The 26,423-nt window shown below is 47.6% G+C and overlaps 1 protein-coding gene across 3 annotated transcripts in view; it reads left to right on the forward strand.

Moving 5' to 3' along the window:
* Positions 1-26,423, forward strand: part of GAPVD1 (GTPase activating protein and VPS9 domains 1) — a 284,263-nt gene that overhangs the window by 256,345 nt on the left and 1,495 nt on the right. For all 3 annotated transcript variants that reach the window (XM_082263589.1, XM_082263587.1, XM_082263588.1), the window contains 3 exons: positions 8,501-8,714; positions 24,910-24,982; positions 25,076-25,273. In XM_082263589.1, coding sequence (XP_082119715.1) covers positions 8,501-8,714; positions 24,910-24,982; positions 25,076-25,273 — 485 coding nt within the window. The remainder of the gene's footprint in view (positions 1-8,500; positions 8,715-24,909; positions 24,983-25,075; positions 25,274-26,423) is intronic.

A 26,423-nucleotide genomic window follows, 5' to 3' on the forward strand; every position in this document is an offset into this window, starting at 1 on the left:
AGTCCAGCTGTGTTTGATTATACTGATTGGACTTGATTAGGAAAGCCACACACCTGTCTATATAAGACCTTCCAGATCACAATGCATGTCAGAGCAAATGAGAATCATGAGGTCAAAGGAACTGCCTGAAGAGCTCAGAGACAGAATTGTGGCAAGGCACAGATCTGGCCAAGGTTACAAAAAGATTTCTGCTGCACTTAAGGTTCCTAAGAGCACAGTGGCCTCCATAATCCTCAAATGGAAGACGTTTGGGAGGACCAGAACCCTTCCTAGAGCTGGCCGTCCGGCCAAACTGAGCTATCGGGGGAGAAGAGCCTTTGTGAGAGAGGTAAAGAAGAACCCAAAGATCACTGTGGCTGAGCTGCAGAGATGCAGTCAGGAGATGGGAGAAAGTTGTAGAAAGTCAACCATCACTGCAGCCCTCCACCAGTTGGGGCTTTATGGCAGAGTGGCCCGACGGAAGCCTCTCCTCAGTGTAAGACACATGAAAGCCCGCATGGAGTTTGCTAAAAAACACCTGAAGGACTCCAAGATGGTGAGAAATAAGATTCTCTGGTCTGATGAGACCAAAATAGAACTTTTTGGCCTTAATTCTAAGCGGTATGTGTGGAGAAAACCAGGCACTGCTCATCACCTGTCCAATACAGTCCCAACAGTGAAGCATGGTGGTGGCAGCATCATGCTGTGGGGGTGTTTTTCAGCTGCAGGGACAGGATGACTGGTTGCAATCGAGGGAAAGATGAATGCGGCCAAGTACAGGGATATCCTGGACAAAAACCTTCTCCAGAGTGCTCTGGACCTCAGACTGGGCCGAAGGTTTACCTTCCAACAAGACAATGACCGTAAGCACACAGCTAAAATAACGAAGGAGTGGCTTCACAACAACTCCGTGACTGTTCTTGAATGGCCCAGCCAGAGCCCTGACTTAAACCCAATTGAGCATCTCTGGAGAGACCTAAAAATGGCTGTCCACCAACGTTTACCATCCAACCTGACAGAACTGGAGAGGATCTGCAAGGAGGAATGGCAGAGGATCCCCAAATCCAGGTGTGAAAGACTTGTTGCATCTTTCCCAAAAATACTCCTGGCTGTATTAGATCAAAAGGGGCTTCTACTAAATACTGAGCAAAGGGTCTGAATACTTAGGACCATGTGATATTTCAGTTTTTCTTTTTTAATAAATCTGCAACAATGTCAACAATTCTGTGTTTTTCTGTCAGTATGGGGTGCTATGTGTACATTCATGAGGAAGAAAAATGAACTTAAATGATTTTAGCAAATGGCTGCAATATAACAAAGAGTGAAAAATGTAAGGGGGTCTGAATACTTTCCATACCCACTGTATATATATATTTATATAAAATACATCAAATGTGCCTGAAAACCTAAAGTGCTAATGTGCATAAACAAATAAGGTAACTCCACCTTGGTAGGGTCTGCAAAAAATGTTATAATTTGGTAAAAATTATAAGTCTCCATTGGTGGCATCTGTAATGTTTCCTTAAAATAGCTAGGTTGTCTTATGACCCTATGGTCTATGAAATGCACTATTCTGTACAGACTCTTGTTGACCCACCGTGTAATTTGATGCGTAAGGAGGAGTGTCGAGCGGTGTTCCAGGCTAGCCTGTGCCTCCAATCGGATCCAATCAGGTTTGTAAATCTCAGCAAAGATTTGGTATAGCTGGACCAATTGTGCCAGTCTATAATATTGCAAAAAATGGGGAACTCCCAGCCCGCCTCACCATTTAGAAATATACAAATTGGAGCTCGACAACCACCCTTGTTCCAGATATATTTAAAGATCAGAGATTGTAACTTCCTGAACAATATGGTTGGAACTGGAATTGGAAGGGACCTAAAATAGTATAACATGTGAGGAAGGACCGTCGACTTGATGGCCGCTATTCTGCCCATCCAGGAAAGAGCATGGGTTTTCCAGGTCTTCAGGTCACGTTCTGTTGCCCTGTACAGTGTAGCAACATCAGAGGTCATACTGACCCCGAGATATGGACGCACCTGTATACACCATTTAAAAGAAAAGGATGTCCGTAATGATCCCAGGACTGAGTCTGGGAGATTTATGTTAAGTGCTTCTGATTTGAATTGATTTACCTTTAACCCCGAAACGGCTCCAAAATCAGACAGTAAGGCAAATAAATTGGGCAGGGTCGTAACCGGATCTGTTATGAATAGCAGCATATCATCCGCAAATAGGCCACATTTGTGTATTTTACTTTCATTTTAAATGCCATGAATATTGGGGTTGGACCTGATAGCTATTGCCAAAGTCTCAATTGCTATCATGAAGAGGAGTGGCAAGAGAGGACATCCCTGCCTTGTTTTCCCCTCGAACGAACGTGCCCTTAGTCTTAGTATTTTGACTAAAATTCAACTTTAATTTTGGTCCCATTTTAGTCAAATGCAATTGTTTTAGTCATATTTAGTCGACCAAAATCGCCAGTACGTTTCAGTCGTCTAAAATCTGATGGATTTAGTTAAATTGTGATGCATTTTTTAAGCATTTCTCCAAAATGTTCAAACTCCTTACATACTTCTGGAGTTAAAAAAAATATTATATTGTGTTATTATATATGACTTTAAGGTTTGAACAAACTCACAGCCAGAGATTTAGCCTCTCTGGATGATCTAAGGAGGTCTGTATTGCACACAGTGTTCTGGACCTTGGCCTGAGGAGGCCTGTAATGCTGCACAGTGCTCTGGACCTTTGTCTGAGGGGGCATGTAATGCTGCACAGTGCTCTGGACCTTGGCCTGAGGAGGCATGTAATGCTGCACAGTGCTCTGGACCTTTGTCTGAGGGGGCATGTAATGCTGCACAGTGCTCTGGACCTTGGCCTGAGGAGGCATGTAATGCTGCACAGTGCTCTGGACCTTGGATCTCCCAGGAGATCTGGACAAACCCCTTTCGACTCTGTATGGAGCACTCCTGGAAGCTGACTCTAAGTTGAATCGGCTGTGGGAACTGTGGCACACTGAAATTCCATCCCTGGACAAAAAGGACTGGGAGGATTGTCTGGAACACGGTCCTAAGCTAGTTGTCTCTTCCAGGGACAAATTAATTATTTCAAGTAGAATTCCTACATAGTTTATTATACTCCCCTGAGGCTTCATCGTATGTACCCGGATAGGGACCACACCTACCTGAGATGTAGGTTACATGCAGGTTAATTTCCCCATATTTTCTGGGATTGCCCCACGATTATAACATTGGTCAGTGGTATGTTCTGAGATTATTCTTGGGTGACAGCTTTCCTTTCCTTTATCACCAGAGCTAGTCTTATTAGGTATCCATGACTATGTCCAACATTCCCACCACTCCAAGTTACTGATCTCCTATCTGCTATATTATGCCTTCTATATTATTACCACCTGTGTCCCTGTGACAGTCCTGTGAGGGGGGTGATGTGGGCCCACTCCTGGGGATGTCAGAGCTGCGGTCTCTGTGAGGTCCCCCCCTGGCCGGTCTGGATGGATCCTGCCTCCCTGCACTTTAAGGGGGCGCTCTAGCATGTAGGGCTCCTACCTTGTCCTGGGTGGCTTCCTTTAGGGGATTCCCGCGGTGGCCAGGGTTCCTGAAATCCTGATTGTCGGCGCTGTTTTGGGTGAGGGCATGCCTGGCTGCATCAGTGGAGCAGCAGACATTTTTTGGATTGCTCTGTGCTTTTGGTGCCGTTTTCGGCGCCATCTTGGATGTGGGCAAGCCGCATTGTGAGGGCGGCAGACATGTTCCCTGTGTTTTCCCCTATACTTTCTATTGGCACCAAGTTTGTGTGCCTCAGGGCGTTTTCGGCCTCTAGTGATTTTAGTCACTTCTTCCAGCCATCTTTCACTTGCTGCAGAAGAAGCGCGGAGAGCGGTTTGTTTTCTCTCTCTCTCTCTCAGGCACTATAAGGGGTTGTATTGTTGTTTTGGGCATTTCTCCTTTGACACATTGCTTTATCAGTTATCTGATTATCTTAAAGGGGACTCCAGCAGCAGCGTGGGATAGAAGTGCGGACCGCAATCGCCAATTTAAAGGGCCAGCGTTCCTTTTTTTGTATTTCTGCCAAAATAGAGTCCCAGAGTGACAATTTCCTCACTGATCTTGTTTGTGCATCCGGGACATCAGGATCACCTTCCCTAGCTTCTTTATCTGCAGCCATTGAAACTTTGGCGTCCAAAGTTGATATTATCATGTCACAAGGTAATGTTCAAAAATGGCAGATGCCCTCTGTCTTCTGATTCAGAGCCTTATATGGTTGCCACGGACGCTGCCCTCCCTGAGGGTTCCCTGTCCGCACACTCAGACGGGGAGGAGGAGGAGACCTCCTCTGCTGCAGCGCGGGAACGTGCTTTGGTTGAAGCACTTATTCGCTCCATTAGGAAGACTTTTGAACATTGATGATGAGCCCACCCAGTCAGGTAAGCGGGTTTCCTTCGGGTCACGCAAAGTCCAGAAGCTGGGTCAGGTTTTCTCCTGCCCCAAGGAGTTTAACGATATCGTGAACGAACAGTGACGACACGTTAAGCACGTGCTGGCGGTGCCTAAGCGTTTTCAACGCCGCTACCCCTTTGCGGACCCTGTTTCCAGTCGCTGAACGGCGTCATCTGTGGACCACGGTGGTGCCCGTGGAGGACTCCCCGGTGTTTAATAACCCGATTGACAGGCACATGGAGTCACTTGCCCGCCACATGTACCTGGTGGCGGGCTCACTCCTCAAGCCGGTATTCGCTTCTGTGCTGGTTTCTCAGACGGTTACGGAATGGATTAAGGTGCTTAAGCGCAACCTGGTGGCTGAGTCGGTTCCCCCGACTCTCATTGAGCTCACGGACCAGATGGCCCAGACCATGGTATACCTGTGACGCGGCCCTGGACGAGGCTCCCCTGGTCGCAAGATTGTCTGCGGTGGGGATTGCACTCCGCCGCATGGTGTGGCTGAAGAGCTGGTCGGCAGACCATGCCTCTAAAAAGACCCTGTCTGATATCCCCTAATTGGGGGAAACGCCTTTTTTGAGATTGTCAAGGGTCTTACAGGTGGTAAGAGTACCCTCCTGCCCCAATCTGCAAAGGGTAAATCGCCCTGCGCATGGCGGGGGCCTTCCTTCAAGGCTCATCGGGGGGGGCCCTTTCATGCCTCAGGGGCGCAGGAAAAAGGAAAATCCTTCAAGGCCTCCGGCGGTAACAAGAAGCCCTGGTCTGGTAAGCCCAAGGCTGGTCAGTCCGGTGCTGCGGCCCAGTCTTCCGCATGAAGGGACACCCTCCCCCGTTTCAGGGTTGGAGGGACGTCTGCGTTACTTTCAAGAACCCTGGTTGTCTCTCATTGAGGACAAATGGGTTCACGAACTGATTAGTTCAGGGTACAAGATCGAATTTCGATCTCTCCCTGCAGACAGGTTCTTTCCATCAAATCTCCGTCTGTCTCTCAATCGCTTGAGGACCATCAATGTCCAGAAGTCGGCACTGACTCCGTCAGTATGTCTGAATTAAAGCAAAAAAAATAGTGCAGCGCTATCAAAATATGGTGCAACCCATACAAAAGTGAATATCAATAAAGTGTTAAATGACACTAAAAATAAGGTGAACATAAAGTCCATCAAGTGATAATTGTGAATCCAAAAAAGTCCCAGAAAGGTGATGTCAAAGCGGAAGGCTGAATCCCAAGGAAGAGACAGGAATGCACCCGTGATGTATGTATCAAAGTGGCAGTTTACCAGAAGCTAAGGCCTCCAACCTAATGGAATGGCCATACACGCTTAGATATCAACCCGAGTGGATGGGCGGTACTGGACGCACGACTGTCACGCCCCCTAGACGCCGGCTCTTTTACACACGCGGGACGCCTTCTGTCTTTTGATGTGCCTTTATGCCAAACATCCATTGTAAGTGCAATTTCAAATAAATCTTAATAAATAAAGTGGTAAACTGCCACTTTGATACATACATCACGGGTGCATTCCTGTCTCTTCCTTGGGATTCAGCCTTCCGCTTTGACATCACCTTTCTGGGACTTTTTTGGATTCACAATTATCACTTGATGGACTTTATGTTCACCTTATTTTTAGTGTCATTCATTTAACACTTTATTGATATTCACTTTTGTATGGGTTGCACCATATTTTGATAGCGCTGCACTATTTTTTTGCTTTATATTGTTTGATTTACTATTAATCAAGTGTTTTTCAGCTGCTTTCACCATTACCATATTCATATACAGTGGGTACGGAAAGTATTCAGACCCCCTTAAATTTTTCACTCTTTGTTATATTGCAGCCATTTGCTAAAATCATTTAAGTTCATTCTTCTTCCTCATGAATGTACACATAGCACCCCATACTGGCAGAAAAACACAGAATTGTTGACATTGTTGCAGATTTATTAAAAAAGAAAAACTGAAATATCACATGGTCCTAAGTATTCAGACCCTTTGCTCAGTATTTAGTAGAAGCCCCCTTTTGATCTAATACAGCCAGGAGTCTTTTTGGGAAAGATGCAACAAGTCTTTCACACCTGGATTTGGGGATCCTCTGCCATTCCTCCTTGCAGATCCTCTCCAGTTCTGTCAGGTTGGATGGTAAACGTTGGTGGACAGCCATTTTTAGGTCTCTCCAGAGATGCTCAATTGGGTTTAAGTCAGGGCTCTGGCTGGGCCATTCAAGAACAGTCACGGAGTTGTTGTGAAGCCACTCCTTCGTTATTTTAGCTGTGTGCTTAGGGTCATTGTCTTGTTGGAAGGTAAACCTTAGGCCCAGTCTGAGGTCCAGAGCACTCTGGAGAAGGTTTTTGTCCAGGATATCCCTGTACTTGGCTGCATTCATCTTTCCCTCGATTGAAGGACTCCAAAATGGTGAGAAATAAGATTCTCTGGTCTGATGAGACCAAAATCAGACCTTGCAGGGCGAGATTAGGTCCCTCACGGACAACAATCTCTCCTCCCTGCGGACCTGCATGAGGTCCCTGGGGCTGATGGTTTCAGCTTTCGAGGCGATCCCGTTTGCCCAGTTTCACACAAAGACTCTGCAAGCAGAGATTCTTGCCAAATTGAACAGGAACCCCCAGTACTTGGACAGGCTGGTGTATTTGAGCCGTCTCATGAGGACGGAGCTTTCATGGTGGCTTCTTTCGCCCACTCTGACACAGGGCAAGTTTTTTCTGCCCCTGTTGTGGACGGTGATCACCACGGATGCCAGCCTGACGGGCTGGAGTGGAGTACTGGACACTTTGTGCCCAGGGGATGTGGTCATCGGAGGAATCCTCCTTACCGATAAATGTTCTCCTGTGTGCCCGGTGGGGGACTCCGGACGTGGATATGTTTGCGTCTCGTCTCAAGAAGGTGGAAAGGTTCATGGCCAGGGCTCGAGATCCTCTGGCAGACGCCAAGGACGCGTTGGTGGTGCCTTGGCACCACTATCAGCTGATTTATGCCTTTCCCCCGATTCAACTGTTGTCCAGGTTCCTCCGCAGGTTAGCGCTGGAGCAGGTACAAGTGATTCTGGTGGCCCTGGGCTGGCCTCGTCAGTCTTGGTACGCAGACCACGTCAAGATGGCTGTAGAGCCTCCCTGGCGGCTACCTCTGAGAGAAGATCTGCTGTCTCAAGGGCTGATCTTCCACCCTGCTTTACGGTCTCTGGCTTTAACGGCAAGGCGGTTGAAGGCCAGGTGTTGAGAGACTGATGTCTCTCTGATGCTGATGTCTCTCTGATGCTGTTATTCCTACCTTGCTGAGAGCTCGGAAGGCTACCTCCAGGAAGATTTATCATCGTACCTGGAAGGCGTACATTGCCTGGTGTGAGTCGCAAGGGTTGCATCCTCGCTCTTTTTCGGTGGCGAGGGTCCTAGCTTTTTTGCAGTAAGGTGTGGTACAGCGTTTGGCGTTGGGCAGGATTAAAGGTTAAGGGTCGGCCTTGGCCATTTTCTTCCAGTGTCCCTTGGCGACTAATTCCCTGATAAGACTTTAGCTGGGACATGGATTCAATAATGGCTGGACCTTCATCCCAAGGGTTTTTTCCTCCAATCTGTTCATCTGTAGTACCTTTTACCTTACTAGCGATATAGAGACTTGGTTTTCCCTTTGAGAAACAGTTAACCTCATCTTGGCTCACAGTCTAGTGTATCGACATGCTGCAATGTAAGGGGAGAGCTGCCACTCAGTAGTCAGGGGAGTAGATAGGCAGATGTGCTTTTGCAGAAGACCGCAAATTCTATGAAATGCATCCTTGTACTAGAATCTATAGACCAGCCCAAGACCAAATCATGAAAAGAAAAGTGATCTCGCTAGCATGCTGCTTCCTTATAACCGTTATGGAACTTTATTACATTAATCGATGTAGGGTTATGCTTTCTGTATGTTCTGACTTTTGTGCTGCAGTTTTATAATGCTTGCCCTAAATATTGCAAAATTCCCTGTGCTGTTTTCCTGCCAGTGGCCAGGTTGTATAGCAACTGGGGACATGGAATTTCTCTAAATTGGGCGCTAGACTGATTATGTTTTTCTTCCTCAGAATTCCAGAAATTGACAGCTGCTGATGACAAAACTGCGCAGGTTGAAGAGTTCCTGCAATCTCTGTATGGTACCATGGCCCAGGATGTCATCTGGCAAAATGCTAGCGAGGAACAGCTTCAGGATGCCCAGATTGCGATAGAGCGGAGTGTGATGAATCGCATCTTCAAGCTGGCCTTTAGCCCTAATCAGGATGCAGATGTTCTTCGTGATCAGTGAGTTGGTTTGGGGAGAAAGTTATAGCCATGAGGACAGTTGAAGCGTTTGATACCCTAAAAAAAGTGTGTGTATATGTATGTGTGTGTATATGTATGTGTGTGTATATGTGTGTGTGTATATGTGTGTGTGTGTGTGTGTGTGTGTGTGTGTATATATATATATATATATATATATATATATATTAATCTCTATCTAGTTCTGTTAAGTAGCAGAGTGCTTGTGCTGTGTAATTTGTCCCATTGTATGATGTAAAAAAACCTGGCTGATCTTGCCTGTTTCTGTGTCCCCCTGTCTCTGCGGAACACAGTAATCATGTCTTTTGATCCATGATATCGTGGTCATCGGGCCTCTGGCATCATGCTCTCTGCTCGCTCTCCCTCCCCCCTCCCTCCCTCCCTCCCTGCCTGTCAGTCCTGATGCCTGTGTGTGAGTGTAATCTCTTCCCGCATCTCCCCTCCTACTGCTCTTCCCTATTACTTAAAATACCTTTTAAAGTAACTTGCATCCCCTCTGTTTTATCAAGATCTAAACTACTTGGTGTAATCGTAAATACCTTTGCTTGCAGCGGTCATGTGACATTCCTCTGCTGGCCAGCTGATGTCAGGGAGTTCAGCCTCTCAGCCCCTCCCTCTGCATTACTTACATCGGGGAAGATTGAGCAGAGGAATGTCACTGACAAGTCATTGCTGTGAGATAAGGTATTTACGATTTAGAATTTAAAAAATATTTACACGGTACTGTAGCTCTTGATAAAACTGAGGGGATAGCAGTGTTTTATCATCCTGACTTTACCAACCACCTTAACTGAGGGCAACAAGGCTTGAAGGTGAATCTGCACTTTGACTATAAGGGCTAAAACAATAGGTACACTTTACAGCAGCCAGGCCTTCCAACACTCTTTTGCTTGGCCACTAAAGAGCAAGAATAAACAGCCGAAACTTTAAATGTGAGGAGCATGTGACTGCCTCCCATTACTCCCGTGGGACAGCACCAGTGCTTAATGACTGGCTGCCTTAGCGCTCAGTTTTCACAATGCTAAACTCTTCACTCCCAGCAGCAGAACAGAAACGGAGGAAGGGGGGGGGGTATAGTGGGGTTGCTGAAGCTCCTTCTCTTCCTCCTCCTGTGCCTGGGACATATGAAAAGGGATAGCGTTGCTGGGTCCGAATTCTCAGCGTTCCTCCGATTGGTAGGGCGAGTCCTTGGGGGGTCCCTTCTCTCTCTCTCTCCTGATAGGTACCCTGAGCTTTGGGGGGGGGGGGGGGATCCTTTAGTGGTAGCAAAAGGTTTTTTCTCTGTCGCTCATTGACAGACGTAGTCTTCTTGATTCACAAGAACTGGGTTATGTTGTCTCCGCAGGAGCAGGACTAGGCAGAAAGAAAAAAACGTTCTGGCTCCACCTTAGGGGCAGTCCCTGAGGGTATATCCTCCCTCTCTCTGCTACAAGGCATCAGTTTTTTTCTGTCTAGTCAGGAGTAAGGACCTAAGTTCCTTGCTGGGATCTTTTGGGTCCTGGCAAGATTTTTTCTTAGAAAAAATATTTTTTTAGGCAGTTTTCTCCAGTGTTTTTTTCCTGTGAGATCTTCAAGCAAATACGCCGGACTGGGCGACACTAGTGGTCACCCCAGCCGGCCTACGAGCGCGCGCAGACCATTGCATTGCGCTTGGTCGGCCTCGACACATTCAAGTAAGTATGCGGGGCCGGGAGACGGGCTGGATGTTGAGATCCAGTGGTCACCCCGGTTTCTGCCTACGAGCGCGTGCAGACCAGAGCTCCGCGCTGGGTCGGCCGCGACGGAGTCCCATTGGAGGGACTGACCTTGCGAGTTAAAAGTCTCGCTTGGATGCCAGGAACCAGAGAGTCGAGGCGTCCGGAGTGGTCCACAACCCCCCACCCGGGTGGAGAGGGTATTGTGAAGAGAGGGTGCCTGTCGGTTTGGTATGGTGAGTAAACGTTCCCTTTTTTCCTCGTTATGAGGCAGTATGAATTATGGGCCCCTCCATACATGGTCAGTATATATCTGACACTAAAAGTCCCCCTTGTAAATACAGTATGTGTTTGGTGGGAAGTGGACTTGGTTTGAGAGCTAACACTCTACCCAGCAGACTGTAGTATTACAGCAGACATAGGAGGTATAATCCTACCTTAATTGTAGTGTACCTCCTGCAGATCGATAAACCGCCACTTAGCAGAGATGCAGGTGGATGTGCTGGGAAAAACTATTTTGGCGGTCCGCCGCCATTTTGCCGTAGACCAGGTGCATGTATGTCCTCAGGTCACGCCGGCCGCCATGTTTTTGGAGTCTATTGTCTCCTGTATGGGGGCGGCCATGTTTGATGAGCCCAGCTACCTCGTGGAGAGCTGGGAACGCCGGAAGGCGTACACAGGGGGCGGAGCCACGTCCTTCTACCCAGGAAAACGAACACAGCTCTTTCCAGTGTGTAAAAGACAAACGCTGACTGCAGTTGGTTGGAAACTTCTCTGCATCGGGTGGTGAGCCTTGGGGGTCCCTCTCTCTCTCTTGGGGATCGAGAAGCAGGTACTCTGAGGGGCGCTATTGCGCTAGGGGGAGACACATAAAAAAAAAAAGGGTATTTTTTTGATTTAAAAAAAAAAAAAAAGTTTTTTGTTTTTTCTGGCAGAGGTGTCCTGAATTAACATGGACCCTGCCACTCATGTATCTCCACCGGATCCCCTCGAGGTGTCTGCAGGATCCTCCAGCACCCCGCTTACGATTGAATCATTGTCAGCTATTATGGAAACTTTTGTGTCCCGGGTGGAAGTGCAAGAAGTGCAAGAAAGCGACCCCCGCCTAACCCTTTATTATCTGAAACTTCGGATTCAGACTCTGAGCCTATTTCTGCAGTTGCAGGTACTTCATCTGGGATTGGTGTCTCGGGTACTGTCTCTTCAGACAGTGAGGAGGATGTTTCGGCATCAGCCATAGCCCGAGAGGAAGCGTTGGTAAACGCACTCATTATATCTGTTCAAGAAACCTTAAGATTACAGGGTATTCCGTCGGAAATAGCTGAAACTGAAATCCCTTTTGGGACTAAAAAACGCATGAAAGTGGCGAAGGTTTTTCCATTGCCCAAATGTTTTGGCAATCCAATCAAAGAAGAATGGAGTCTGCCAAAACGCACCTCTGCTATTTCTAAACGCATTAACAGGCGTTATCCGTTTGAGGAAACCCTCATTAAGAAATGGACAGAACCACCTGTGGTGGATTCACCAATTGCTAGATTGAATAAAGCCACGGTTATTCCTTTAGAAGACGCCCCGTCTTTTAAAGATCCAGTGGATCGCAAGATAGAAGCTATGTCTCGCACCATGTTTTCCTTGATTGGATCAGCTTTCAGACCAATAATTGCTATTGGTCTGGTTTCGCAGACTGTAACTGAATGGACCAAGTGGTTACGCTGGGACTTAGAAGAGGTCCCTCAGGCGGTATCAGATTTGTTGGAACAAATTATACAGGGGTTACAGTTTGTGTGTGATGCGGCGTTAGACGCCACTCCATTATTGGCGCGAGCATCAGTTTCAGCAGTGGTTCTCAGGCGTACACTGTGGCTAAAAGGTTGGTTAGCCGACCAAGGTTCCAAAAAAGCATTGGCTAATATCCCCTTTTCAGGAGAGCGTCTATTTGGAGCCAACTTAGATGAGATCATTAAGGATCTCACGGGTGGAAAGAGCACCTTTTTACCGCAAAATGTTAAGGGTAAAGGAACTCGTCAAAGACGAGGGCCTTCTTTCTCTGCTCACAAAAAGTTTTTTCGTCCGGCGGGTGAAAAAATTAAGTCCTCCAAAGCTCCTTCAGGAGGCTTCAGGGGACGTTGGTCGGGCAAGCAAAAGCCCGCCCCCTCCAGACCTGAAGATAAACCGTCCAAAGCCTGAAGGTGCGCTCCCACCCATAATTGGGGTGGGGGGACGTCTTCGCCGGTTCCCGGATCCATGGCTTTCCATAATCCCGGACAAGTGGGTTTGCGAAGTCATAAGGTCAGGGTACAAGATCGAGTTTCGATCTCTCCCACCGGCGCGATTCTTCCCTTCCAATATCCGACTATCCCCGGATCGTTTAGAAGATCTGCGGAGAGCAGTCACGGATTTACTACAACAAGGAGTGGTAGTCCACGTTCCTTGGACAGAACGTTTTCAAGGGTTTTATTCAAACCTATTTACAATACCCAGGAAAGAGGGCAAAGTGCGTCCAATTCTGGACTTAAGGGCACTCAATTCCTTTCTCAACATAAGGAAATTCAAGATGGAATCCATTCGCACAGTAGCAGCCTTCCTGCATCCAGGGGATGGCCTAGCGTCCATAGACATCAAGGACGCCTATCTTCACATTCCCATTTTCGCAGGACATCAGCGGTTTCTACGCTTTTCCGTAGAAGAGAACCACTATCAGTTTGTGGCGTTACCTTTCAGTCTCGCCACGGCTCCTCGGGTCTTCACGAAGGTGTTGGCCCCAATGTTGGCACTACTGCGCCACAGAGGCATATCGATTCTAGGTTACCTAGACGATCTCCTGCTTCATGCAGAGTCTCCTCAGACTCTGCTACAAAACATAGAAATTACTATAATTTCTCTAGCGCTCATTGACAGACGTAGTCCTCGGTGATACAGCACCTTCGGGTTATGTTTCCTCCACAGGAGCAGGACTAGACAGGAAATTAAAAAGCTCTGGCCACACCCTAGGGGCAGTCCCAGAGGGTATATCCTCTCTCTCTCTGCCTCAGCAAATCAGTTATTTTCTGTCTAGTTAGGAGTAAGGACCTAGATACCTTGCTGGGATCTTAGGTCCTGGCAAGATTTTTTTTTTTTTTTTCTTAAAAGATTTTTTAGACAGCTTTTTTTCTCCAGTGTTCCTGTGAGATCTTCAAGCAAGAAAGCCGAACTGGGCGACGGGCTGGATGTTGAGATCCGGTGGTCACCCCAGTTCAGCCTACGAGCGCGTGCAGGCCATAGCTCCGCGCTGGGTCGGCCGCGACAAAGTCCCATTAAAGGACTGACCCCGCGAGTTAAACGTCTCGCTGAAACGCCAAAGACCATGAGTCACGGCGTCCATATCGGTCGACAGCCCTCCCGCCCCGGTGGAGAGGGGTACTGTCAGGAGTTGGTGCCCGCCTGGTTCCGGTATGGTGAGTAGTATGTTCCCCCTTTTCCCCTGACGGGTTTTGTGGTGAACGCGGGCCCCTCTCTGTATGGTAAGATAGTCCCTCTCTATCCTATAAATGACACAGATCCTCCTACTTTGAGTGTGATTTTATGTGCAAAAGCCAGGAGGCTTGGTTTGGGAGCTAACAATCTAATTGTATACATGTTAAAAAGATTGTAATCAGTGGCATTCTGGGAATCTTACGGTGATAAGAATAAGCTACCTACCAGTCAGAAGCCATGGACATGTAGACTGCCTTCCTAATCAGATCTCCAGCTATTAGCAGGCCTCCCGAATGGCCATGCGGTCCGCCAGGGCCGGTACCGCCAACCACGCCAAATCCCCATGCAGAGAGAATGTTGTGTGCCCTGCAGCACACCGCTATTCAGTACAGGCCGCCGCCATTTTTTTTGCTGGATCGCACGAGCCGCCATTTTGGCGTAGCCTCGTGTCTCCAGCATGGGGGCGGCCATGTTTGAGGTGATCCAAACACCTCGTGGAGCTAGGGGAGGCGCCGGAAGGCGTGCAGAGGGGCGGAGCCGCCTCCTTTCTTCCTGGGCAGCCAGCCAAAAGACTTCCTGTTTGTCAAGACAGCGCTGTAACCTGTTGCAGTTAAACTCTGAGCATCAAGTGGTGAGCCTGGGGGTCTATCTCTCTCTCTCTCTCTCGATCGATAGGGATCCCTAGCAGGTAACACTAAGGGGCTTTTTGTGGCGCTGGGGGTCTGAAAAAAAAAAAAAAAGTTTTTTATTTTTGAATTATATTATCCAGGAAGTGACTGGAATTATCATGGACCCTGCCACACATATTCCCCCACCTGTTTCCCTCGAGGGGGCCACGGGACCCGCCGGTGCACAGAGTGTAGAGTCATTTACAGCAATTTTGGAGTCTATGGTGGCTCGGGTGGAGGCGGCCTGTCAGGGACGGGGGTCAAGGAAGCGACCCCCGCCTACCCCTATACTATCTGACACCTCTGACTCAGATTCAGAGATGGTCACTGCAGTTGCAGGTTCCTCTGCAAGGGCTGTTATCTCAGGTAAAGCCCCCTCAGACAGTGAGGAGGACGTTTCTTCTCCCGCTATAATTCAGGAAGAAGCATTGGTGGACGCACTAGTTGGGGCAGTGCAGGAAACCTTAAAACTTGAGGCTTTACCGGCAGAGGCAACTGAAACAGAGATTCCTTTTGGTACTAATAAGCCCATCAAAACGGTGAAGGTTTTTCCTGTACCCAAGTGTTTCGGTAATCAGATTAAAGGAGAATGGGAGCATTCTAAACGTACCTTTACTATTTCCAAGCGTATTGCTAGACGCTATCCGTTTGAGGAATCCATAATTAAGAAATGGACGGTACCACCAGTGGTGGATCCACCTATTTCCAGGCTGAATAAAGCCACGGTTATCCCAGTGGAGGACACTTCGTCCTTTAAGGATCCGGTGGATCGAAAGATGGAAGCAGAGTCCCGCACCATCTTCTCTCTGATAGGGTCAGCATTTAGACCAGGAATTGTTATTGGTCTAGTTTCCCAGACACTTACGGAATGGGCGAGAATGGTACGCCAAGACCTTAGGGGAAAAGATATTCCCCAGGAGACATCTGATTTGATGGAACAGATTATACAAGGGCTACAGTTTATCTGTGACGCAGCCTTGGACACTACTCCCTTATTAGGGCATGCATCTATGTCAGCGGTCATCCTCAGACGTGTGCTGTGGTTAAAATGCTGGTCAGCTGACCTAGGTTCCAAAAAGACCTTGACAAATCTCCCTTTTCAGGGGAATCGTCTATTTGGGGCCAACCTAGATGAAATCATTAAGGATGCCACTGGGGGCAAGAGCACTTTTTTGCCACAGGCTGCTAAAGCTAAGGGACCTCGCAACAAGCGAGGACCTTTCTTTACCGCCCATAAAGGGTGCCCGGCTGGTACAAGCGGGAAAGGCAAGACTCCTCCAGGAGGGTTCAAGAAGGGCTGGTCGGACAAGCAGAGGACCAACCCAGCCAACCCGAAGCAAAGGAGTACACAGCCTGAAGGTGCGCCCCCACCCGGTTTCAGGGTGGGGGGACGTTTTCACCGGTATTCAGGACATTAGATCGAGCATCAACCACTACTACCGATGCGATTCTTCCCTTCCAACATTTATGTACTACAGGAAGCGGTAGTTACCGTTCCCTGAATAGATCTTTTCCTTTACCTTTTCCTAAGATTAGTCCCTATACCTCACAGGAATCGGATCTGGTTGACCAGATAGGCCAAGTAGCCTCTAGTCGGGTGACTTCGGTCCCTGAGGTTCAACCAGAAAAGATCACCCTTCCTGATAACAATCAGGTATCTGATAAATGTGTGGGAACAGAAAACGACCAGACTTTCTCGGATGGTCGGGGCCAGATACCTCTAGGGACGCCTGGTTCAGATTCTATCAGCGCCAGTGGTCCTAGAAATTCTAGCCTGGCCGACTTGGACATGCTAGTCGCAGACGTTCCGTGGGAACTTCGTCTCAGGGAGTGTCTGTGGTCTCAAGGACCAATTTACCATCATGCTTTACAGTCGCTGGTTTTAATGGCCTGGCCATTGAGACCCAAGTACTGAAGGACAGAGGTTTGTCTACTTCAGTCATTCCTACCCTTATTAAAGCAAGGAAAGCGACTTCCAGCAAGGTCTATTATCACACATGGAAGACTTATATTGCGTGGTGCGAATCTTTAGGATTTCCTCCACGTACCTATTCGGTGACTCGAATATTGGCCTTTTTGCAACAAGGGGTTGAGCAGAAGCTAGCCTTGAGCACCATCAAGGGTCAAGTTTCAGCATTAGCAATCTTCTTTCAGAAACCTTTAGCTACCAAGTCCTTGGTGCGGAATTTCATCCAGGGGGTGCGGCACCTGGCTCCACCAGTCCGCGCGCCCTTACCGCCCTGGGATCTTAATTTGGTTTTGTCGGTTCTACAGAAACCTCCCTTTGAAAACATCAGGGAGATTCCCTTGCTTACTTTATCCCAGAAGGTGGCCTTCTTGGTGGCTATTACTTCTGCTCGCAGGGTGTCAGAACTGGCTGCATTATCATGCCAGTCCCCATACCTAGTGATTCATAGGGATAAGGTAGTACTTCATCCTAAGCCATCTTTTCTTCCTAAGGTGGTTTCAGATTTTCATCTGAATGAAGATATTGTACTACCTTCCTTGTGTCCTCAGCCCAAGCATCATCGGGAACATGCGTTGCATTCCTTAGATGTGGTTCGGGCAATCAGGGTATACCTGAAAGCTACGGAATCATTCCGTAAGACGGATTCACTTTTTGTGATCACGGATGGCCCCAGAAAGGGTTTGCCTGCATCTGCCGCGACCATTGCCAAATGGATTAGACAAACGGTGGTACAGGCTTATTCTATTAAGGGTCAGAGTCCTCCGTTCCCTGTTAGGGCGCACTCCACTCGAGCGCTCAGTACTTCCTGGGCCTTTCGCCATCAGGCGTCAGTGGTCCAGGTATGTAAGGCGGCCACCTGGTCGTCGGTACATACCTTTACAAAATTCTATAAAATTGATGTGACGGCATCGGCGGATGCCTCATTTGGCCGCAAGGTTTTGCAGGCCGCAATTTGAGGAGACCGGTGGTCTACCTCGAGGGTTTTTTCTGTTTGAAAAAAAAAAAAAAAATTTTTTTTCTCTTTTTTGTTGAGTCTCATTATTAAGGATGAGCATTGTAAACTTCTAGTTGGCACCGGTTGGGCCTTCTAGATTGGGATTTGATTTTCATTTTCCCACCCTTCATTTGTGATAACTGCTCTGGGACGTCCCGAAGGTGCTGTATCACCGAGGACTACGTCTGTCAATGAGCGCTAGAGAAAAAAGGATTTTTGTAAAATCTTACCGTAAAATCCTTTTCTCTTAGCTCATTGACAGACGTAGTCCCCGCCCCTCTGTTTTTTTGAGTTGGGTTGGGTTAAAATCTCTAAAGACTGCTTTTTCACATAACTGATTTGCTGAGGCAGAGAGAGAGAGGATATACCCTCTGGGACTGCCCCTAGGGTGTGGCCAGAGCTTTTTAATTTCCTGTCTAGTCCTGCTCCTGTGGAGGCAACATAACCCGAAGGTGCTGTATCACCGAGGACTACGTCTGTCAATGAGCTAAGAGAAAAGGATTTTACGGTAAGATTTTACAAAAATCCATTTTTCTTTACAGGAATTCGGGTGGCTGGTCAACCAGCAAAAGTCATTTCTGGTTCCCACCCAGAGGCTCGAATATCTGGGTCTAATTCTAGACACAGTCAGGTCAAGAGTTTTCCTTCCGGTAGGGAAACTCCGGAAGATTCAATCAGCAGTCCATTTGTTACTATCCAACAGCTGGTCTTCTCTTCGAACTTGCATGAGGGTTCTGGGATTGATGGTGGCTTCCTTCGAAGCAGTCCCATTTGCCCAGTCCCATACCCGAATTCTTCAGCAAGAGATTCTTCTCAGATGGAATCGGAATCCGGAATCCCTGGACAATCGGATCCGATTGAGCAAACAGACCAGAGAGTCTCTGGTCTGGTGGCTTCGGTCTCCAATGCTCAGCCAGGGAAAGTCATTTCTGCCAATATATTGGACGATAGTGACCACGGATGCCAGTCTATCCGGATGGGGAGGAATTCTCGGTCAGTTATCTGTCCAGGGACTTTGGTCCCTGGAAGAATCCAGGTTGCCGATAAATGTATTGGAACTGAAAGCGATCAGACTTTGTCTGATTCACTGGACCGAGCAGCTCCAGGGCAGCCCGGTTCGGATCCAGTCGGACAACACCACGGCCGTGGCTTATGTCAATCACCTGGGGGGCACCAAGAGTGTCCGAGCGGCCAAAGAAGTGGCTTGCATTCTTCGCTGGGCGGAACGGTTTGTTCCAGCTATCTCTGCGGTGTTCATTCCGGGGGTGGAGAATTGGCAGGCAGATTATCTCAGCCGTCAGACTCTGGATCAGGGGGAATGGTCCCTCCATCCAGAAGTTTTCCACCAGTTGTGCCTACGGTGGGGCACCCCGGATGTGGATCTGTTGGCATCACGATTCAACAGGAAAGTACAGAGATTCGTGGCTCGCTCCCGCGATCCTCTAGCAGAGACCGCAGACGCACTGATCGCCCCGTGGGGGCAATACCAGCTAATGTATGCCTTCCCTCCTCTCGGGTTACTGCCAAGACTTCTTCGCAGGATAGAGGAGGAAGGAATTCCAGTAATCCTGGTAGCTCCGGACTGGCCTCGCCGAGCTTGGTACGCCGACGTGGTCAAACTGGTGGCGGACGACCCGTGGAGACTTCCTCTCAGGGAGGACCTACTGTCTCAGGGACCGATCTTCCATCCTGCTTTACGATCGCTGGCTTTAACGGCCTGGCTATTGAGACCCAGGTGCTGAAGGACAAGGGATTGTCAGCTTCAGTTATTCCTACTCTAGTTAAAGCAAGGAAAGCGACTTCCAGAAAGATTTATCATCGTACATGGAAGTCCTACATTGCATGGTGTGAACCTCTGGGGTTCCACCCACGATCTTATTCGGTTAGTCGAATATTAGCTTTTCTGCAACAAGGGGTTGAGCAGAAACTGGCCTTGAGCACTATCAAGGGTCAGGTCTCAGCATTAGCTATCTTCTTTCAGAAGCCTTTGGCTACTCATTCCTTGGTGCGGAATTTCATCCAGGGGGTGCGACATCTGGCTCCGCCAGTGCGCGCGCCGTTACCACCCTGGGATCTTAATTTAGTATTGTCGGTTCTTCAGAAACCTCCCTTTGAAGATATTAGGGAGATTCCTCTACCTACGTTGTCCCAGAAGGTGGCCTTCTTGGTGGCTATCACTTCTGCACGCAGGGTGTCAGAACTGGCCGCATTATCTCGTCGTTCTCCATATCTGGTGGTTCATAGAGATAAGGTGGTTCTTCATCCGAATCCATCCTTCCTACCAAAAGTGGTTTCAGAATTTCATCTGAATGAAGAAATTGTATTACCTTCCCTGTGTTCTAAGCCCAGTCATCCTCGGGAGTTTGCTTTACACTCCTTGGATGTGGTCCGGGCGATCAGGGTATACTTGAAAACGACAGACTCGTTTCGCAAGACGGATTCACTTTTTGTGATTCCCGGATGGACACAAAAAGGGGTTGCCTGCATCTGCCGCGACTATTTCCAAATGGATCAGACAGACGGTGGTACAGGCTTATTCTATTAAGGGTCGGGAGCCCCCGTTCCCTGTTAAGGCGCACTCCACTCGGGCACTTAGTGCGTCATGGGCCTTTCGCCATCAGGCGTCAGTGGTCCAGGTGTGCAAGGCGGCTACCTGGTCGTCGGTGCATACCTTTACAAAACATTATAAAGTTGATGTAATGGCATCGTCTGATGCCTCGTTTGGCCGCAAAGTTTTGCAGGCCGCCATTTGAGGAGACCAGTGGTCTGCCTCGAGGGTTTTTTTTTTCCGTTGGAAATTTTCATTTGAGTCTCATTCTTTGTTTATAATGAGCCTTTAAAACTTCTAGTTTGGCACCGGTTGGGCCTTCTAGATTGGATTTTGATTTCGGTCAATCCCACCCCTCATTTGTGGCACTGCTTCTGGATGTCCCAGTTCTTGTGAATCAAGAAGACTACGTCTGTCAATGAGCGACAGAGAAAATCTGATTTTTGTAAGATCTTACCGTAAAATCCTTTTCTCTTAAGCTCATTGACAGACGTAGTACCCGCCCCTCTATCATTGAGTTGGGTTGGGTTAAATTCTCTGTTGCTGCTTTGTGACAGAACTGATGCCTTGTAGCAGAGAGAGGGAGGATATACCCTCAGGGACTGCCCCTAAGGTGGAGCCAGAACGTTTTTTTCTTTCTGCCTAGTCCTGCTCCTGCGGAGACAACATAACCCAGTTCTTGTGAATCAAGAAGACTACGTCTGTCAATGAGCTTAAGAGAAAAGGATTTTACGGTAAGATCTTACAAAAATCCGATTTTTTGTACTGCAAGTTCTTCCTTTTCTTATGGTGCTTTAGGGTCACATCTACCTCACTGACCCCCTCTTCCTCCAGGAGGAAGCATCCCCCCCCCCCCCCCGCCTTCCCCTGCTCAGGCTGTCTCATCTGGTTCTGAGCCTGATGCTGCCACCCACATATCCATCCGATAGTGAGGATGATTCCTCCATGGTCGCAGCAGCAAATGAAAAAGCGCTGGTAGACACACTTATTACTGCAGTGCGCGAGACTCTAAAAATTGAGGATGTGGCTGATGCGGCCACGGATGGGTCGTTTGGTATGCATAAGTCACCTCGCACTCCAAAGGGGTTTTCTTATGTGTCTTATTTTAACAGATTTAACTATAAGGAATGGGAACAACCAAAGTTAACCTTTTGAGGAATCACTTTTAAAAAAGTAAATGGACCCTCCTGTTTCCAGGTTGAATAAAGCAACATGATCTCCGTAGAGGAATCCCCGTTCTTTAAGGACCCAGCTGACAGGAAAGTGGAGGCTGTGGCACGCAGCATGTTTACTATGGCTGGTTCGGCATTGTGACCAGTCTTCACCCTTGGCCCTGGTGTCTCAGACCCTAACTGAATGGGCCAAGTTTTTGCACCACTGCCTAGGGGGTGAGCAGGTTCCCGCTGCCTATGTTGATTTTAGCGGACCAGGTTGTCCATGGGCTGCAGTTCATTTGTGATGCAGCTTTGGATAAACCTCCTGTGCTGTCCAAACTTTGTTTCAGTGGTGGTGATTAGGTGCGTACTATGGCTTTAGAATTGGTCTTTAGACCAAGCCTCTAAAAAAGCTCTCATTGATCTGCCCTTTCAAGGCGATTGCCTGTTTGGGGCTACCCGGGATGACATCATTAAGGGTATCACGGGGGGGAAGAGTACCTTCCTGCCGCAATCCAGGAAAGGAAAGGAGCTGGGGATCTTTCATGCTTCTGGGACTGAGAATAAGGGAAATAGATCTTTCAAATCTTCCCTGGAAGGTTCCAAGCAACCTTGGTCTGGTAAGCCTAGAGCTAGTTTCTCCAGACCCGCAGACAAAACCCTTTAAGCATGAAGGTCTGCCCTCACCCATTACTGAGGCGAGGGGACATCTTCACTGGTTTCCAGCCCCGTGGACCCCCTTCGTGACTGTCAATAGGATCCACAAAATGTTTCTTTTGGGGGTACCCAGAAAGGGGGGCAAAGTTTGTTCTTTTCAGGTCCTGAGTCTCCTTGTGTGGATTTAATTTCTGCAAAGGTTCAGGTAATGTCCGAACTACCTAAGGTCCCCCCTGTCTAGGGAATTGATTTACCTAGGTCTGATTCTAATTCTGACCAGGCTGGTCCTTCCTCTGGACAAACTTCAGCAACCACAGGCTGTGATTCACCGGCTGCTGTCACACAGACAGTTCTCGGAGTCTGGTGGTATGCACCTTCAAGACAATTCTGTTTTCTACATGTAGGTTCGGCTCCACTGATGTTTGTGGCGAGGTCAGGGGTTCCTCTGGCAGACACCGCAGGCGTCCGAGGGCCACAGTAAGGCCAGTATCATCCTTGACTCTTGCTTCTTCCGCGGTTCCTGTGAGAAATCAAGGGCAGGGATCTTCCGATCATTCTGGTGGCTGTAATCGCTCCTTGGGGGCTTCCTCTCAGAGAAGACCAGTTGTCCCAAGGGCTGATCTACCATCCTGCATTAGCCGCTGGTTTTAATGGCTTTGCTTTTGAAAGCCAGGGTACTGAGAAATAAAGGTTTGTCTGGATCAGTGATCCCTACTATGGTAAAAAGGAGGAAGTCGTTTTCCAGCAAGATATACCATCGTACGTGGCAAGTGTACATTTCTTGGTGTGAGTCGATTGGCGCTCATCCTCAATCCTTTTCTGTGGCTCGGGTCTTGGCCTTTCTTCAACGGGGCGTTGATCAGAAGTGGTCTTGGGTACCATCAAGGGCCAGGTGTCTGCCTTGGCAATCTTCTTTCAGCGACCCCTAGTCACACACTCTTTAGTTCGTACCGTCATTCAGGGCGTTCGACATGTGACTCCACCTGTACAGTCTCTTTTGCCGCTATGGGATTTATATTTAGTGCTTTCGGTTCTCCTGAAACCTCCATTTGAGAATATTCGGGATATTCCCTTGCCTACATTGTCACAGAAGGTGGCGTTCTTGGTGGCCATTACCTTGGCCTTCAAGGTATCGAAATTGGCGGCATTATCCTGTTGCAGTCCCTATTTGGTGATCTATAGGGATAAAGTGGTTCTTCATCCCTGTTCATTATTCCTGCCCAAAGTGGTCTCTGACTTCCATTTGAATAAGGACATTGTGTTGCCTGCCTTGTGTGCCAAGCCAGCTCATCCCAAGGAATTTGCTTTGCATACCTTGGATGTGGTTTGCGCGATTCGGGCGTATCTGGCAACTACGGAGTCCTTTAGGAGGTCAGACTCCCTTTTTGTGTTTACGGACGGACCAAGGAAAGGGTTGGCCCCTTCTATGGCTACCATCTCCAGATGGATCAGACAGACGGTGAGTCAATCTTTCCCTGTCACGGCACATTCTAATCAAGCGCTGAGTACTTCTTGGGCCTTCTGCCATCAAGCATCAATATCGCAAATTTGCAAGGCAGCCACTTGGTCTTCGGTGAATACGTCTACAAAGTAGATACTTTGGCACTTTTGGCCTGAAGGTTTTGCAGGCTGCTGTTTAGGAGGGGCTGTTCCCTCTTAAGGGGTGTTTTTCTTTCCTTTTGTATTTTAGAGGGGGCTCCTGTGACACAGTTAAGGCTCCTGTGTCCTGCTTAGGGCTCTTATGTTTAGCCTTGGGTTATTCTCCCCATCCCTCATTTTCCTTTTGGCACTGCTTTTGGATGTCCCTGTAGTTATGATGGAGCGCTGTGTTCGTCGATGAACCAATAAGAAAATGGGATTTTTGTACTTACTGTAAAATCCATTTCTCTGAGTTCCTCGAAGGACACATCACCCACCCCTCTAAGGAGTTTTGATAATTCTAATACTGCTACTAAACTGATTACCTAGAGCAGAGAGGGTGGTTATATACCAGCTGAGGACGGCCCATGGGCGTAGCCAGGTGTTTTTTGTTCTGCCTACTCCTACATCTGGAGGAGGCAATATAACCCAGTAGTTATGATCTATGGAGCGCTGTTTCCTTCGATGAATTCGGAGAAATATTTAATGGTAAGTACAAAAATACCATTTTCTGTCGTCCTATACAAATTTGGTCTCCGTGTTCACACATTAGTGGTTGCATTCTAAACTCATTAGTCAAAGATTAGGTCATGGGGCACGCATGATGCCTGAAACTCTTAACTGCACTCTTCCAAGGCTGAAAACTGTTGAAGTATGAACAAAGCTTTTATGGCTGTACTTCTATTGATCACAGGAGTGCAGTTCTGCACTCCTGTGACCCGTTTTCAGCTGACAGGGGGCTAATGCTTGCTGTTGGCTAGCGTCACAGAGCCAGTCCAGGCTCTGAAAAGATCCTGACCATATAGTCAGGATCGACACCTGGCTCAGCCTGTCAGCAAGCCCCTGAGAGCCTGAACCTGCCTCTCCTGCCCCCTCCACAGTTCGGCTACTTACTGAACTGTTACCCAAAACAGTTACTATATATATAGCAAAGAAACAAGGATGGAGCTGCTCAACTTCCAAAAGTCCTGAATGTTTGGTGTCATGCAATAAAGAGAAGGCCACCTGCTCCTCTAATCTATAGGATGTTTTACTACATGATAAGTTAGTCAGTTACTTGTCCTCTCAACCAGACTGTTAAGCCATCAGATAACTGTCTGCTTCTTGGCTGCAAGGGATAGGAGGGTTTGGTTCTGCATTAAGGCCATATTCACACAGGCATGCCTATTCATTCATCTGAGTGGGATGCACAGATGTTCCATGCATCTGCATGCAGGCAATCCTATTCGGGTTTTTGGGACACAATGGCTATAAGGTGGTGCGAGTCTCTGAACCCACACTGCCCCGAGACTTATCTTTTTCTAGTGGGTTTGGAATGTCCTGTAGCAAAGGCCTGTCTTTCAGGTGTACCTAGTTATTGCTTTAAGGTCTCAAATACCTAACATTGTCTCTCTTTTAACAGGGTTTTACATGAACACATCCAAAGGCTGTCTAAGGTAGTTTCTGCCAATCATAGAGCTCTTCAGATCCCTGAGGTCAGTATAGCAAAATGCACTTCTAGGAGATATTAAATATTTAGTGCCAAATACCCTTGTATTAACTAATGCTTTATATCCTGTATGTTTCAGGTTTACCTGAGGGAAGCTCCCTGGCCTTCTGCTCAAGCTGAGATACGAACTATTAGTGCTTATAAGACCCCTAGGGACAAGGTGCAGTGCATCCTACGCATGTGTTCTACTATTATGAATCTTCTCAGCCTTGCCAATGAATACTCCGTCCCAGGAGCTGACGATTTTGTCCCCGTCCTGGTGTTTGTTCTCATAAAGGTAAGCAACCGAAAACCTTTTTACATGCTGTTGCAAATCATCGAAAGGCAATATGTTTAAAAAAAAGTTCTAAATTACATTTTTTAAGATAGATGCAGCAAATACAGGAAAGTGATACGTCTTTGATAGTTATACTGTGCCATACACTGATTCTTGGCAAAGATTTTGATGAGACTAAGAATAAATTGGATTTATCTAACAGACAAAATGCAGAGTAGTCTTCTAAAATAGTGGTCTCCTGAAATAGTGGTCTCCTGAAATAGTGGTCTCCTGAAATAGTGGTCTCCTGGAATAGTGGTCTCCTGGAATAGTGGTCTCCTGGAATAGTGGTCTCCTGAAATAGTGGTCTCCTGGAATAGTGGTCTCCTGGAATAGTGGTCTCCTGGAATAGTGGTCTCCTGAAATAGTGGTCTCCTGAAATAGTGGTCTCCTGAAATAGAGGTCTCCTGAAATAGTGGTCTCCTGAAATAGTGGTCTCCTGAAATAGTGGTCTCCTGAAATAGTGGTCTCCTGAAATAGTGGTCTCCTGAAATAGTGGTCTCCTGAAATAGTGGTCTCCTGAAATAGTGGTCTCCTGAAATAGTGGTCTCCTGAAATAGTGGTCTCCTGAAATAGTGGTCTCCTGAAATAGTGGTCTCCTGAAATAGTGGTCTCCTGAAATAGTGGTCTCCTGAAATAGTGGTCTCCTGAAATAGTGGTCTCCTGAAATAGTGGTCTCCTGAAATAGTGGTCTCCTGAAATAGTGGTCTCCTGAAATAGTGGTCTCCTGAAATAGTGGTCTCCTGAAATAGTGGTCTCCTGAAATAGTGGTCTCCTGAAATAGTGGTCTCCTGAAATAGTGGTCTCCTGAAATAGTGGTCTCCTGAAATAGTGGTCTCCTGAAATAGTAGTCTCCTGAAATAGTAGTCTCCTGAAATAGTAGTCTCCTGAAATAGTAGTCTCCTGAAATAGTAGTCTCCTGAAATAGTAGTCTCCTGAAATAGTAGTCTCCTGAAATAGTAGTCTCCTGAAATAGTAGTCTCCTGAAATAGTAGTCTCCTGAAATAGTAGTCTCCTGAAATAGTAGTCTCCTGAAATAGTAGTCTCCTGAAATAGTAGTCTCCTGAAATAGTAGTCTCCTGAAATAGTAGTCTCCTGAAATAGTAGTCTC

This window comes from Pelophylax lessonae (assembly GCF_965119305.1).
Source record: "Pelophylax lessonae genome assembly, chromosome: 7".
NCBI lineage: Eukaryota > Metazoa > Chordata > Amphibia > Anura > Ranidae > Pelophylax > Pelophylax lessonae.